Source organism: Microcaecilia unicolor, chromosome 5, assembly GCF_901765095.1.
Source record: "Microcaecilia unicolor chromosome 5, aMicUni1.1, whole genome shotgun sequence".
Lineage (NCBI taxonomy): Eukaryota > Metazoa > Chordata > Amphibia > Gymnophiona > Siphonopidae > Microcaecilia > Microcaecilia unicolor.
This window is the reverse complement of record NC_044035.1, coordinates 296212502-296228297: the sequence shown is the minus strand read 5'-3', so window position 1 is coordinate 296228297 and position 15796 is coordinate 296212502. Positions and strand designations below refer to the sequence as shown.

Genomic DNA, 15796 nt, shown 5'->3' with positions numbered 1-15796 from the left:
ATAAATATAAAATCAGAACAAGGCTTGTGCAGATGAGATCAGACAGAGCTCGTGGGGATGGGGACAGAACTTGTGAAGACGGGGACAAATTTTGTCCCTGCGTCATTCTATCAACCACCTCAACACAACAGATTCTGCAACATGTTCTAAAACCCCATCTCATAACAAACTAAAATTATAATAGCATTTTGATGCAATCTCAGTAAGGCCAACACACCATCCCTCCATTGCAAAACACTGTGTACAAACTTGTGCATAAACACACTCTGATACCATACCAGCACTAACTCCCAGGACTCAAAGAACAAACTTGTCCATGAATTGGTAGTTCTATCAGTATTACACCAGTCCTTAGAATTTCAATAGACCACTTAGTGAGAAAAAAAAAAAAAAAAAAAGAACAGGACTGCTACAGATCTTTACACAGAAACGGCATGCTAGCAGAATACTGCACCTTGGTCACAAGCAAAAATTACAGACAGACTCTCATCAAATATGAAACAAAGGACCACACATCAGTACTAGAGAAATGAAGACAAAAAAAAATTTGAATTGGAATTCAAATCAGACTCTGCATGTACAGCCAACAAAAGAAATACAAACTGAATTGCAAGATATCAGAGATGTGCATTTCCAAAACCTGACATATTCCAAGTACTATGAAATTCAAAATAAAATACCTTTTTTTTTAACCTTTTTTTTTGAACAATTTATTATTCCATTTCCTTTGGTCTCAGTGACGCGTTCCTGTTTTTCTCTGTTTCGTCCATCTTTGTATGGTCTCCTGTCCTTCTCTCTTCATGTCCACCATTCCTCTGTCTGCACTCTTATTTGTCCTGGCTAGCATCTCTCTTCTTTGTCCCTGTCCCTATCCTACCCGCAAGTTCAGCATTAGCCCTTCCAGTGACTCCATTCCTCCCACCCCATTTTCTGGCATCTGCTCTCCTAGTCTTCCCATCTCCCCCCCCCCCCCCCCCCATTTTCTGACATCTGCTCTCCTAGTGTCCCCATATCCCCCCTTTCCAGCATCTGCTCTCCCAGTGTCCCCATTTCCCCCCTTTTTCCAGCATCTGCCCTCCCAGTATCGCCATTTCCCCCCCTTTTTCCAGCATTCTGTCCATTGTCCACCATCTCTCCACCTTTTCGGCATTGTCCCTCTATGCCCCCCCACCCTTTCCAGTAGTGTCTCTGTTTCCCTATGTACCCTCTTTCTAGTAGTGTCCCTGTCTCCGATGTCCCCCTCTTTTCAGTAGTGTCCCAATCTCCCCATCTCCCCCCCCCCCCTTTCCGGTAGTGTCCCTACTCCCTCCTTTCCAGCACTGCCTCTTGATTTGATTAATTGAATCTCCTTGCTCTCCCTGTGCACCATTGACCCTCTGCATCCCTGTCCCTCTTAGCCCAGCATTTATTTTTTATGGCCTTATTTGCCCCATGTTCAGTTTCTACCCCCCACCCACATGAGTCCTGCATCTCCCTTCCACCTGCTCTCTCCTGTCCTGAGGATGTCATACTTTTCTGGCACCTGCGATTAAGAAAGTCAATCTTCTACCAGCATCGGGGCCTCTTCTCAGATGCATCCTGCACATATACCAAAAAAGTAAATAATAATTCAGTTGGCATGGCTAGGTTTATGCCTTTTAACAGGGACTAATTCTGTAGTTAAGAACTAAGTAGGAAATTTCCCTCTAGGTGAACCCAGAGAGCCAGGGATGGCTGAGATAGGCCAGTGCAGTCAATATAGGCCTGTGCATGTCTGCCATGTGGTAGAGCATGCTGGTGGCACACACTGCATGGTCTTCAGAGCCAGAAGCTAAACAGGAATAATAGACTATTTTTATAATGTGTAAATGTGGACTCGTTCAGTCTCTGTGTCTATCTTTTCTCTCTGTGAGCATTTTACCTATGTTGTTCCCTTCTCCCTCTTCAGCGCCAATAGATATTTCTTTCTCACACAGTGTACATGCCAAGGGACATTGGCAGTTAGAATCCTCTCTTCTCTCTCAATTCATTTAGACTGAGAGGACAAATTCCCTGGTCAGGTGATGAGCTTTTTCATTCCTTTCCACTCCTGGTCTCTGTGCTGGGGATGGGGTGTGGTGGTTCCTTTTGAGGCCCTGGTGGGTATTTTCCAGAACTTGACCCAGGTGGTTAAGCAGGCCCTGCACAAGTCTCTTCTTGGGACTAATCCTAGCGCTTACCCTAACCCACATCTTCTTGGTGGTGGGCCCTGAGGGTATCGGTGGGGGTCCTGTTTTGTGGTCTCAGTGCTCTAGAATGGTTCTTATTTTTCTGAGGATTCCAAGTTGAGTGGAGTAGGACTCTGAGGTCCTCTTGGGTGCCCAGTCCCCAGTAGATTCCAGTTATGAGGACCCTCCCTGTCGGGAGGCTGTGGAGGAATTATTTCATGGATTCCGGCCCTTTTGTCATGAGGAGCTGTCTCGTTTGTTAGATGAGGTCACAGGGCTCTTGGCTATATTTAAGCCTCCTGCAGTGGGCTCCTTGGGGTTCTGAAGCATTTTTTGCTCCTTAAGACTCTCATCCTCTTGATGATGGTGGAGTGGGAGTCCCTGGATAGTCCCCTTGGGGCTGCAAGGGCTGATGCTCATCTCTATGCCTTTGCTAAGAAGGTAGAGAAGTGTTGGGTCTTCCTATAGTTGGGCATCCTGGTTACAGCAGTCACGAGGATGACCACTGTACATGTCCAAGGGGTCTCGGCTCTTAGAGAGCTCCATGGAAAGTATGTGGGTCAGCAATGGGGGCCCCAGCATTCGGGCTCATATTTATGGAGGTTATGTAGTACCGTGCTGCATTGATACCAGCAGTTGCCGGAGTCCCTGAAGACTTCCTGCCTGAGTTCCAGGTTAGCCTTTTTGGGCGGATATCCTATATGACCTGCTCTGTCTGGCTTCCCGCTCAGTGGTGACGTCGAGGGTTGCTGCTGGTTGTGGCTTCGCCACTGGGTGTTGATGCGGCTTCCAGGAAGCTTTTGAGTCAGCTGCTCTCAAGTGGATGGGCCACTTCAGGTCCACTCTGTGCCTTTCAGCCCAGACGAGGTGAGTGGCAGAGTAGATCTACTACTACTATTACTACTATTTAGCATTTCTATAGCGCTACAAGGCGTACGCAGCGCCTCTCGGCCTGCCCAGTGAGGGTGTGCTGGTTCCCTTGTTGTTTCTTGTGGGAGGCAGGCTATCTCTCTTCACCACCTTGGGTCAGTGCTTTCTGGAGGTGGTTGAGAGGGGATACTACATGGAGTTTGCCCATCCGGTTCCGGATGTCTTTGTGACCTACTTGTGGCTTGGCTCTAAACTGCCAGGCTGTTATTATCCTTCAGCATCTCAGTGATATGGGAGAGGTGGAACCTGTTTCACCGCTGGAGCGCATCCTGGACAGGTACTCCAACTATTTCATGGTCCCAAAGAAGGATGGCTCCTTCTAACCCATCTTGCACTTCAAAGGGATCAATGCTTGCCTCAGAGTCCAGCACTTTTGTATGGAGACTCTGTGCTTGGTCCTGCATCGATGCAGCCATGGGAGTTTTTGACATCCCTGGTCCTCACAGAGGGCTTATCCCTCCTTTCTCATTGTGGTTCATTACAGGAGATATCTGCGCTTCTGTGTGTAGTGGCAGCTTTTTCAATTTTGGGCCTTGCCTTTTGACCTGGCTACAATGCCGCCCACACGTTCTCTAAAGCAATGGCGGTGGTGGCTGTTCATCTTCGGTGCCAGGGGGTTTGGGTTCACCTGTACCTTGGTGACTTGCTGATTCAGGCGGATTCAGTGGTAGAGGTTCTGGAGTACCTGGGAGTCCGCTTCAATATGAGCCAGGGAATGGTTTTCTTTCTGGAGGAGTGGGCGGAGAAGCTGCAGTCACAGAGGAACCATTTGTTCGAACTTCTGCTGCTGACAGTCTGGGACTTGCTTTGTAGCTCTTGGGCTGCATGGCTGTGGCTCTGAAGGTGGTTCCATGGGCAAGGGGCTCACATGGACCTTCTATAATGGACCCTATTGTCTCAATGGGTGCTGGACTCTCAGGACTTCCATTGTTCTCTCCCACTCTTGCCCAGGGCAAGGATCAGTCTCCCAGTCTGGGCAACTGGGCATCCAAATGGCAGATGACGTTTAATGTGAGCAAGTGCAAAGTGATGCATGTAGGAAAGAGGAACCCGAACTATAGCTGTGTGATGCAAGGTTCTGCATTAGGAGTCACCGACCAGGAAAAGGATCTAAGAGTTATCGTTGATGATACTTTGAAACCCTCTGCTCAGTGTGCTGCTGCGGCAAAGAAATCAAATAGAATGTTAGGTATTATTAGGAAAAGAATGGAAAATAAAAACAAAGATGTTATAATGCCTTTGTATCACTCCATAGTGCAACTGCAACTTGAATACTGTGTAATTCTGGTCACCGCATCTCAAAAAAGATATAGTGGAATTAGAAAAGGTACAGAGAAGGGCGACGACAAAGATAAAGGGGATGGGACGTCTTCCCTATGATAGGCTGAAACAGCTAGAGCTCTTCAGCTTGGAGAAAAGACGGCTGAGGGGAGATATATATGATAGAGGTATATAAAATAATCAGTGGAGTGGAACGGATAGACTTGAATCGCTTGTTTACTCTTTCCAAAATTACTAGAACTAGGGGGTACGTAATGAAGCTACAAAGTAGTAAATTTAAAACAAATCGGAGAAATACTTCTTCACTCAACATATAATTAAAATGTGGAATTTATTGCCAGAGAATGTCGTAAAAGCAGTTAGCGGGATTTAAAAAAGGTTTGGATAGCTTCCTAAAAGAAAAGTCCATAAGCCATTGTTAAAATGGACTTGGGAAAATTCACTTCTTATTTCTGTGATAAGCAGCATAAAATGTATTGTACTATTTTAGGATCTTGACAGATACTTGTGACTTGGATTTGCCACTGCTGAAAACAGGATACTGGGCTTGATTGACCTTCAGTCTGTCCCAGTATGGGAACGCTGATGTTCTTATGGAGCTTGTGTTTGGTGGGGGGTGTATCCTGGTGTTGGGAACAGTCCATATCTCCCTGGAGGTCTCAAGTTCCTTATGTTCTGGCTTTTCTGCAGCAGGACATATGTCCAATATCCACACCTGTACACATGTAGACCTACAGATTCACACCAAGGGGAATATAAATACTGTATTTTCTCTAATGGAGTGGAGGAGTGGCCTAGTGGTTAGGGTGGTGGACTTTGGTCCTGGGGAACTGAGGAACTGAGTTCGATTCCCGGCACAGGCAGCTCCTTGTGACTCTGGGCAAGTCACTTAACCCTCCTTTGCCCCATGTAAGCAGCATTGAGCCTGCCATGAGTGGGAAAGCGCGGGGTACAAATGTAACAAAAAAAAAAAAAAAAAACAGGGGCTGGCCTTGAGCTCCCTGAGGATCCAGGTAGCTACGTTTCCCAGCTTTTGGGGGAAGGGCAGAGACATCATTTGTGAAAGGGGGGAGGTATTGTCTTCCTTCACCCAATAGATCTGCTTTGGTACATCCCATTGGTTCAGAACAATGGAGCTGACACTAAGAGAGAAAATATTGTGTTTTTAACTTGATTTTCTTTTCTTTAGTTTATCTACATAGTTCTGAAGTCCCGCCCTTGGAAGACCTCAAACCAGAGTTCTGGGTATGCTCTGTGCTCGCTTTTCAGTGTTTTAAAAAAACAAAAAAAGAAAAAAAAGAGATTAATTTTGTGATTAGCAGTCATATGGGTTCCTGTAAAATGGCTATATCCTGATATAATGATATTCTGCCATGAATCAGATCCTGCAACTGAGCTAACAATAATAATGTGCCTTGACTAAAAAAAAAAAAAAAAATCCTTGCATGCATGTAGGCCAAACTTATCTAAGTTGCTGCCTAAGAAGCCCAAAGTATGTTGTTGACCTTGGGTGATAGTCCTTGAATCTGCTCTGCAGGAAGACAACACTTGCAAGTTTCCAAGCCTTATTCAGAGAATCCCTGCCTTTAGGACTACTGAGGCATGACCCAAGAAGGGTGCCAGAGTAGTAGAAGTGAGTAGAGTTGTGGTCTTTATAATGAGCCCATAGAGCTTTAAAAACAACTGCTCTGTAGTAGCATTTAAGATCAGAGAATGAAACCCTCTTTTGGTAATCTCGGAGCTTGCAGCGAGATCCTTGCTGTCCTACCCCTCCAAGTGATTTCCTGAAATATCCTGTCCTGTTCTCAAAATTGACATTCCAGGATCATTAGCGGAAGCATGACAAAAAGATATAACAGCTTAGGAAGCCCCTCCAGCTGAGAGATTTCCATCCCTGTAATTCTGCTTTATTTTGGCTGTATGTTTTGTGTAGTTCAAGCGAAACAGTTTCCGAGGGGAATTCGAGATGTTGATTCCCAAGTAGTGCACTCCAGAGGTGTCAGATTTTAAAAGGAAAATCTCTACCCAGTTCTACAGGTGATAAATTGAACGACAGAGCCTCCATTTTGTCTGCTAATTTGAGGCCCCCAAAATATGGCCGAGTGCATTTCTATTGGGAAATTGAATTCCAGCTTCTCTAGCTGACTAAAATGTAGCAGTTACAGAACAGGGCAAGAGAGTTCTGTAAAATAGAGTTCCCCATGGTCCAAACCCTCAAACATCCCTAACCCCCTACAATTACCTGCCTCTTACATCTGCCAATTACCACGCAACTGCACCACCACACCACACCACACCACAAACTGCTTCACTCCCCACATAGTCTCCCCTGCAGTGGTCCCACTAATCTGCAAACTGCCCCACCTGCCACACTAGTCCCTTTGCATCAATCTCACCAGCCTGCAAACTTTCTTATCTCCCAAACTTGTCCCCCTGCAATAGCTCTACCACCCTGCAAACTGACATATTCCCAAAAACTACCCTCTGTATTTCCCTCACCACCCCACAAACTAGTCTCTCTACAGATGCTCCACAGACACAACATATGTCCAATATCCACACCCGTACACATGTAGACCTACAGATTCACACCAAGGGGAATATAAATACTGTATTTTCTCTAATAATAACCTGGTCTGTTATTAGAAACAATGGGTTTTCTGAAGTCTAGGGTGGGCTATTAATGGAAGCACTATTTCTCTCTTCCACCCTGCTCCCCCACACTAACCAGCATTGCTCTCTTCCACCCCTCCTCCCCCCACAATGACCGGATCTCTCCTCTGACCTCTCCTGAAGGTTATTGCGCTTGGCCATTGCAGGTCCTTGATCGTTTGCGCATGCTCAAAGCCTTGAGTATCTGTGCATGCTTAAGGCCCTGTACCGACCCAGTGCCAGAACCGTGAAAAAAGGTAAGAGGGGTGTGGTCATCATGGGGTGGGGGGGGGGGGGGGGTAGAAAAGAACAGTGCTGGTTACTCTGAGTTCTGGGGAGAGGAGCCTATCAGAGGAATCTAAATTCGGATTTTAAGATGAAATTTACAGGGGTTTTCAATGCTGAAACAGAGGGGTTGGCTATTAATTAGAAAGAATATGGTAATTCCTTATCCCTTTATTTTATTTTTTCTTAATTCTGTGAAAAATACATCAGGAATCAAAGTTTTCTTCTTGGTTTCTGTATCTGTTGCCATGGGCATGGCTTGATTAAACCATTGGCAAGCTTTGCACGTGCTTTGTACCCACATGTTTAGGGGAGGCCCTGTGACATATGTGCTCAGGACTCGATTGCTGTCTGGGTTTTTTTTCGGAATTCACAATAGAATGGTGAGTAATATGTCTAGATATTATCCTTCAGCAGGGCCATCGAGAGACAAAGCCGGGCCTGGAGCAAACTCCCCCCAGGCCTGCTTGCTTGCTTAATACTTGCTTCCTGCTCCTGTGTGCCGGTACCACATTAACTCTGCTCTGCAGCACAGTTCTTCCTTCCAGTCCTGCCATGTCCCCTCCCATGTTTGCAGAAACAGGAAGTACTTCGCACAGGAGGCAGAATGAGCAGGAAGAAGGACCTGTGGCCAGCAGAATGGACTTAATGTGATAACGCGATAACCCAGCACTGCGGCACACAGGAGCAGGAGATCAATCAGCCATGTTGGTTCCAAGCCCTAGGGAATCTTGTCGCCACCCCCCCCCCCCCCCTCCCGGGAAGATGAACCTCCTTTTCCTGCTTCTCCTGTAAATTCCAGCAGAGAATGTAGGTAGGGCGGGAGGGCTGTCTGGTAAGGTTTGTCTCTTTGCGGATGATACTAAACTCTGCAACAGGGTGGACACCCTGGAGGGTGTGAATGACATGAGGAAGGACCTAGCGAAGCTAGAGGAATGGACCGATATTTGGCAACTAAGGTTTAATCCCAAAAAATGCAGGGTCATGTACTTGGGTCGCAAAAATCCGAGGGAACGGTACAGTATAGGGGGTGTAGTGCTTCAGTGTGCAAGGGAAGAGCGGGACTTGAGGGTGATTGTGTCTGATGACCTTAAAGCTTTCAAACAGGTAGGAAAAGCGACGGCCAAAGCCAGAAGGATGCTTGGGTGCACAAAGAAAGGCATGACCAGCAGGAAAAAGGAGGTGATAGTGCTGTTGTATAAGTCTCTGGTGAGGCCTCATTTGGAGTACTGCGTGCAGTTCTGGAGGCCGCACCTACGGAAAGATATAAACAGGATGGAGTCGGTCCAGAGGGCGGCTATGAAATTAGTAAGTGGTCTTGAATGCAAAAATTATAGGGACAGGCTTATGAACCTCAATATTTATACGCTGGAAGAGAGGAGAGAGAGAGGAGACACGATAGAAACGTTTAAATATCTCAAGGGCATTTATGTACAGGAAGAGAACCTTTTTCAAATGAAGGAGAGCTCTGGAATTAGGGGGCATATGACAAAGTTAAGAGGGAATAGGCTTAGGAGTAACCTAAGGAAGTATTATTTCACAGAAAGGGTGGTGGAGGCCTGGAATGGCCTCCTGGTGGAGGTGGTGGAGTCGAGGACTGTTTCAGAATTTAAAAAGGCATGGGATAAGCATGTGGGATCGCTTAGGAATAAAAAGAATTAGGGGTTACAGAGGATGGGCAGACTGGATGGGTCATATGGCCTTTATCTGCCGTCATATTTCTATGTTTCTAGGATTCAGGATTCTGTAAATGAGAAGACAGTGGGGGTGGAGAACTAGAAGGCAGCTCTACTGTACTCAATGGCAGGGAGGAGGTGATCTGGAGGACGTTTGTACAGTATAAGTGAAGTTTCTGCTTGTTGGGGTGGGGGGAGAAATGAACCCCCTCCAAATACCCTAATTCAATTCAATGGGATAAGCAGTTTTAAAAGCTACAGTATACATACACTGATTCACTGTAGCAAAGTGATTAAGGACTTTGCACCTTTGACTACCTTCTCCTCTCCTGTCTTGATCAGACACACAGAAAATGCACACAGTGCAAGCATGCACACACATACCAACACACATGCACTGATACTCACAAACTTATTAACGCTCACAACCCCCCTCCCCATCCCAACACACACGTGTATTTGCATGCAGAAGGTGTTGGAAAAAATTCTGTGAATGATGTTCTGAATGTTTTCCCCTCTTGTTACTTTAGCGGTAGGAAGTGTCTGTCAATCTTACAGAAATGATTAACCATTACATAAATACTACTTTTATTATATTTTCTTTTTGTTATGGGTTTATTTAACACTCCACTAACAGGATCTGATGCATGTGACAGTTGCAGTGTAATATGGACCAGTTTGTTTTGGCAAAATACTTAGATTGTTATTGAGAGACCCATCAGCATCTATATACTTGTTGATATATTACTACTTTTTGGCTTGGCTTGGGCTTGGTTGGCAGTACTGTGTTAAAACATTAGTCCTTATGTTTAGCTGAAGTTTGGGATATACATTAATTATTCTGCATTTGATTCATTAGCATGCCTTAAATTTGGTGCAAACTAAATCAATTTATGTTCTCTTAGGCTTCCATGGCTGGTGTCATGATTGATGCTGTTGTCTGGGTCTTATTGCATCTGTTACTCAGAAATGGCAATACCAGGACAACTGTAACAATCATAAAATTGATTTAGCACTCAACCCATGAATTGATGCACATTAAGTCGATTAACACATGTTAAGGGTTCTAATGTTCAGAATATTTTATTAATACATGTATGACTATTTAGCTATTATTACTACTACTATTTAGCATTTCTATAGCGCTACAAGGCATACGCAGCGCTGAAATGAAATGAATTGTATGAAATGAATTGGAAAAAAAAAGTAAAGTTAGGGGAAAATTTGGCAAAACAAGTGAATATATTTTCATTACCCATCCCTAATAGAAAAGTATGCTGAAGTAGGTGAGGCAAATTGAGTTCTGTGATTGGCTACCTGCTGTTTTGGGGTTAATTTAAAGTGGAACAGTTTCATTACCGTGATCCATCAAAAGCTAATGAATAAAATATTGTATTCTTTTGGTACACTATTAAAGCTTTGTGAACAGATCTTGATTTGTGTGAATGCAGGCAGTGATGTACCATAAATAATATGCTACTTCTGATTCTAAGTTGTGTTGTAGTGGAAGTATGTAAACCAAAACGGGTTTAACAATTGGTTTACATTTCAAAAGCATGAGTAAAAGATATCAGGATCTGAAATAGCATTGCCTTGATGTATTCAGATTAGTGTAGCTTTATATGTACTTTTAGAGAGTTGGCTGAATTATTTTTCATCTCCAATGCTGTTATCACATATCTTATTAAATTCATTTTCCATGTTTTCTTTTTAGTACCTCCTCATTGCCACCACTGGATTGGCCTTTACCAAGTCATTATGGACAGTATGAACTAAAAGTAGAAATACACCCTAAAACCCATCACAGAGCTCATTATGAAACAGAGGGCAGTCGAGGAGCAGTAAAAGCATCTACTGGAGGTCATCCAGTGGTTAAGGTATATATTTTTTTAATTATTATTTATATAAAAGCTTTTCTTAACTTGAATAAGATACCAACATTTCATGTAGTCAAAACCTAGAAAACTACTGTTTACTTTCCTTGCACATTTTACATGTTAACTTTCTTTTGTATTTGAAGTCTCTGAAAGGGGGTGAAAAAGCACATCACAAAATTTGTGATTCCTCTCCTACAATGGATTTAGTATCTAAAATTCAGTAACATTGACTTGAATGTCTTTGTTCTAGTCACTACCACTGTTTAATTTAGATAACATAGAGGCTTATTCCTTGTCATCAAGCAGATGAAGCCATTACGTATGGGTTATGTCCATCAACCAGCAGGGGAGATAGAGAGCACTCAAACTTTCACAGTGCCCTCTTGGCCAGCTAGCTCCACTGCCTCTTCAGTATTCTCTATCTCCCTTAGCAGGGTGGCTGCAGCTTGTTCGAGCTCCAGAAAAATCTGCCGGGAGGTGGTTCCTGGCTTGCCAGTTGTTAACCGGGGTGTTGGAGGCTATAGCAGCTTCACTTTAAAGGCACATAGGTTAGCCCTTTCCCTGCCTTACCCATACCTCTGTGGATGTGGACATATTGCCTTGCTTTCCCTGTCCTTACCCACCAACAGTGGATGCAGGCATATAGGTTCGCCCTTTCCCTGCCTTTCCCACTCATCTGAGCCTCCGGAGTCTTCAATACCTCTGCTTTCCTCACAGCTTAAAAAAAAAAAAAAAAAAAAAAGTCGCGTCGCGTTTTTAAACGCAGAGACGCTGGAACAGAGGTTTTTGACCTGATTTTCAGCAGGATCGTAGTTGTACACTAGATCCTTTGAGGTAAGAGTGTTTTCCAACTCCTCCGGGGTGGGCCCGCGATCGGGGCAATTTTGGCGCGAAACTGCCATTTTGGATTTTACCGCCGTTTTTCGGCGATGGCTGCGGACAATGTTAAGCGCTGTTCCACTTGTGGCAAGCGCAAATCAGCAGCAGGGCTCTGTAAATCGTGCTGTATTGGCGTAGGAGCCGGCCCGAGCATGGCGAGCGATGTTTCTTCCCGCTCTGAGCTGGCAGCGGGCGCCATTTTGCTTACACCGCATGGCGCGGCCTCCGTGGACACGGAGAGACCTGAGCCGGGTGGGGCACCTCGAGATGAGGTTATTTCAGGAGTGGCTAGCACCGGACAGGATTTGGGTGCCCAGGGTGAGATTTTCTCCCCGGATTTTGTGCTTTTGCTGCATAAAGCATACATGATGAAAAGAGCCCTTCCTCAAGGGTCGCCTGAGGCTCCTCTGATTGCCCCCCCGATGGATTCTGGCCTGGGACTGCCCAGTGAGGCTTTTTTTCCCGGATGCTTGGCCTAAAGATAAGCGCAGAAGGGTTAATTCCCCTTCAGATTGTGGTGCACCTTTTTCCCCTCCGTGGTCGGGGTGTGAGGATTCGGAGAACTCTGACAGACGTTCTTGGTCTGAGGAACCAGAGTCAGGTGCGGATTTACCACAGGATCTGGATGATCCCTCCGCGGTGAGGATTTTCCACCGTGATGAGCTGCCGGCGCTTATTTCAGATACCCTGCAGGCCCTCTCGATTGAAGATCCTGACAGTGGCATGGCCTCCTCGGGTAATCCCAGGATGGCTAGTACCAAGAAAGCTGCTCGGGCCTTCCCTTTGCATGACTCCATCCTAGAGCTTGTTTCGGCTCAGTGGGCTGACCCCGAGGGACCTTTGAGAGTTTCCAGGGCTATGGGGCAGTTATACCCTCTGCGTGAGGGACATATGGCTCGTTTTCAAATGCCTACAGTGGATGCCCTAGTCACTGCGGTGACAAAAAGAACTACCCTCCCTGTTGAAGGAGGTGTTGCCCTGAAGGATGTTCAAGACCGTAGGCTGGAAACCGCGTTGAAACGGTCCTTTGAAATTGCAGGTTTCACTGTTCGGGCGTCTGCATGCAGCTGTTATGCTGTGAGAGCCTGCCTAGCTTGGCTGCAACAGGCAGTGGCTCAGCCCGGAGATGGAGCGGAGCCCTTCTTGGATGTGGCTCCGCGGATGGAGGTGGCCTTGTCCTTTCTGGCTGATGCCCTTTATGACCTTGTCAGAGCTTCGGCTAAACAAATGGCAGTAGCAGTGGCGGCTCGCCGTCGTCTGTGGCTACGACACTGGGCAGCGGACATGGCCTCTAAGCAAAGGTTGGTGAAGTTGCCTTTTCAAGGACTTCTCCTATTTGGTGAGGAGTTAGAGAAAATTGTGAAAGGCCTGGGTGATCCAAAACCCCAGCGCTTGCCCGAAGATAGGCAGAGGCCTTCCTCTAAGGGCCAGGTGGTCCACTCCTCGTACAGACCTCGCTTCCGTGAAGCTAGAAGGTACCGCCCGCTTCCGTGAAGCTAGAAGGTACCGCCCGGGGCGTTCTGCTGGGTTCACTTCACGTGCCCGTGGTCAGCAGAGGAACTCCTTTCGCTCGGACAAGCGTTCCGCAGCCGGTGGCTCAAGACCAGGAGTTCAGGGGCGACCCTCTCAATGATGGTGCGCCGGCCCTCTCCTCAATGCCTGTCATTGGAGGACGGCTTTCCCTCTTTGTCGAGGAGTGGGCCAAGATTTCCTCAGATCAGTGAGTTCTGGACCTGATCAGAGATGGATACAGAATAGAATTCAACGCCCCAGTAAGAGACATGTTTGTGGAGTCCCGATGCGGTTCTGCCGTCAAACGGGGGGCGGTGGAGGAGTCTTTACAAGGTCTGATTCAGTTAGGGGCAGTGACCCCGGTGCCTCCCGCCGAGCAAGGCTGCGGCCGATGCTCCATCTACTTTGTGGTGCCGCGAAAAGGTGGGTCCTTTTGCCCTATTCTGGACTTAAAAGAAGTGAACAAGTCCCTGAGAGTGCGGCATTTCCACATGGAATCCCTGCGCTCCGTCATTGCGGCGGTTCAGCCAGGAGAGTTTCTCACGTCTCTAGACCTGAAAGAAGCTTACTTGCACATACCGATTTGGCCCCCGCACCAGAAGTTTCTGAGGTTTGCGGTGTTGGGAAAACATTTCCAGTTCAGGGCCTTGCCTTTTGGCCTCGCCACAGCTCCCCGAACCTTTTCGAAGGTAATGGTGGTAGTAGCTGCTTTTCTCAGGCAAGAAGGTATCAGGGTTCACCCGTACCTAGACGACTGGCTCATCAGAGCAGGCTCTGCAACAGAGAGCTTACAAGCTACAGCCAGAGTGGTCTCAGTACTGCAATCTCTAGGCTGGGTCGTCAATATGGCCAAAAGTCACCTGTCCCCTTCACAATCTCTAGAGTTTTTGGGGGCCAGGTTCGACACAGTCTCGGGCTATGTGTTCCTACCCGAGCTAAGGCGGTGCAAGCTTCAGAATCAGGTCCGTCTGCTCCTGAGGATGCCCCGCCCGCGAGCTTGGGACATTGTCCAGCTGCTGGGATCGATGACAGCCACGATGGAAGTGGTACCCTGGGCGAGAGCGCACCTGAGACTTTTACAGTATTCCCTACTCCGGAGATGGTCTCCTATTTCTCAGGATTACCAATGCAGACTTACTTGGCTCCCTGCGGCCCGTCTCAGCATGGAGTGGTGGCTCTCGGACAGCATGCTGCGGCGAGGAATGCCGCTGACGCTCCCCGTTTGGTGCCTAGTGGTAACAGATGCCAGCCTGAAAGGCTGGGGCGCACACTGCAAGGGGAAGCATGCCCAGGGTCTATGGACACCCGAGGAGTCGGAGTGGTCCATCAACCGCCTAGAGTTGAAAGTGGTGTTTCAGGCGCTTCTGGCCTTTCAAGTGACCCTGGAAGGATTGGCTGTCAGAGTGATGTCGGACAACACGACAACGGTGGCCTATATAAATCGACAAGGCTAAACAAGGTGCAGAGCACTAGCCGCGCAGGCCGAACTGATTTGCCACTGGGCCGAGCTGCATCTTCAGTGTCTGTCGGCAGCTCATATTGCAGGTCAGAGCAATGTGCAGGCCGATTATCTGAGCAGGCATCAGATCGATCCAGCAGAATGGAATCTGGCAGACGAAGTATTCCTGCAGATCTGTGCCAAATGGGGCAAGCCCGTGATGGATCTAATGGCGACAAGTGCCAATACCAAAGTCCCGTGCTTCTTCAGCAGACGGAGAGATCCTCGCTCGGCGGGGTTGGATGCCTTGGCTCAACCCTGGCCTCCAGGTCTACTTTATGTGTTTCCCCCATGGCCCTTGATAGGGTGCCTGCTCTTGCGGATTCGGCTGCACCCAGGAGAAGTGGCCCTCATCGCCCCGGATTGGCCAAGGAGACCTTGGTATGCAGACCTCTGACAGATGCTCCTGGAGGCTCCTCTGCCGTTACCTCTGGTACCGAACCTGTTGACTCAGGGACCGGTAGCCATGGAGGACGCCGGCCGCTTTGGTCTTACGGCATGGCTATTGAGAGGGCGCAATTGAGGGATAAAGGTTATTCCAATAAAGTTATTTCCACTCTCCTGCAAGCCCGCAAGCGGTCCACTTCCGTGGCTTATGCCAGGATTTGGTGCCTGTTTGAGTCTTGGTGTGCTTCCAGAGCCATTGTTCCAATGCGGGCTCCTGTCTCGCTGATTCTGGACTTTTTGCAGGAAGGTGTACAAAAAGGCTTGGCCTATAATTCCCTGCGGGTGCAGGTGGCAGCATTGGCCTCCCTTCGTGGTAAGGTGGAAGGCGTGTCTTTGGCTGCTCACCCAGATGTGGCACGGTTTCTTAAAGGGGTGCTTTGGCTCCGACCTCCAGTGCGAGCACCCTGTCCAGCTTGGAACCTGGGGCTAGTTTTGAAAACCCTGCAGGCATCTCCTTTTGAGCCGCTTCGGCGAGCATCGGAGAAAGACTTGACACTGAAGGCCGTTTTTCTGGTGGCCATTACCTCGGCGAGACGGGTGTCAGAGCTCCAGGTGCTGTCCTGTAGAGACCCA

At 47.4% G+C, this 15796-nt stretch overlaps 1 protein-coding gene across 2 annotated transcripts in view; it reads left to right on the top strand.

Moving 5' to 3' along the window:
- The window catches only part of NFATC3 (nuclear factor of activated T cells 3), a 304320-nt gene that overhangs the window by 60482 nt on the left and 228042 nt on the right, over window positions 1-15796 (top strand). For both annotated transcript variants that reach the window (XM_030204303.1, XM_030204302.1), the window contains exon 3: window positions 10725-10887. In XM_030204303.1, the coding sequence (XP_030060163.1) occupies window positions 10725-10887 (163 nt within the window). The remainder of the gene's footprint in view (window positions 1-10724; window positions 10888-15796) is intronic.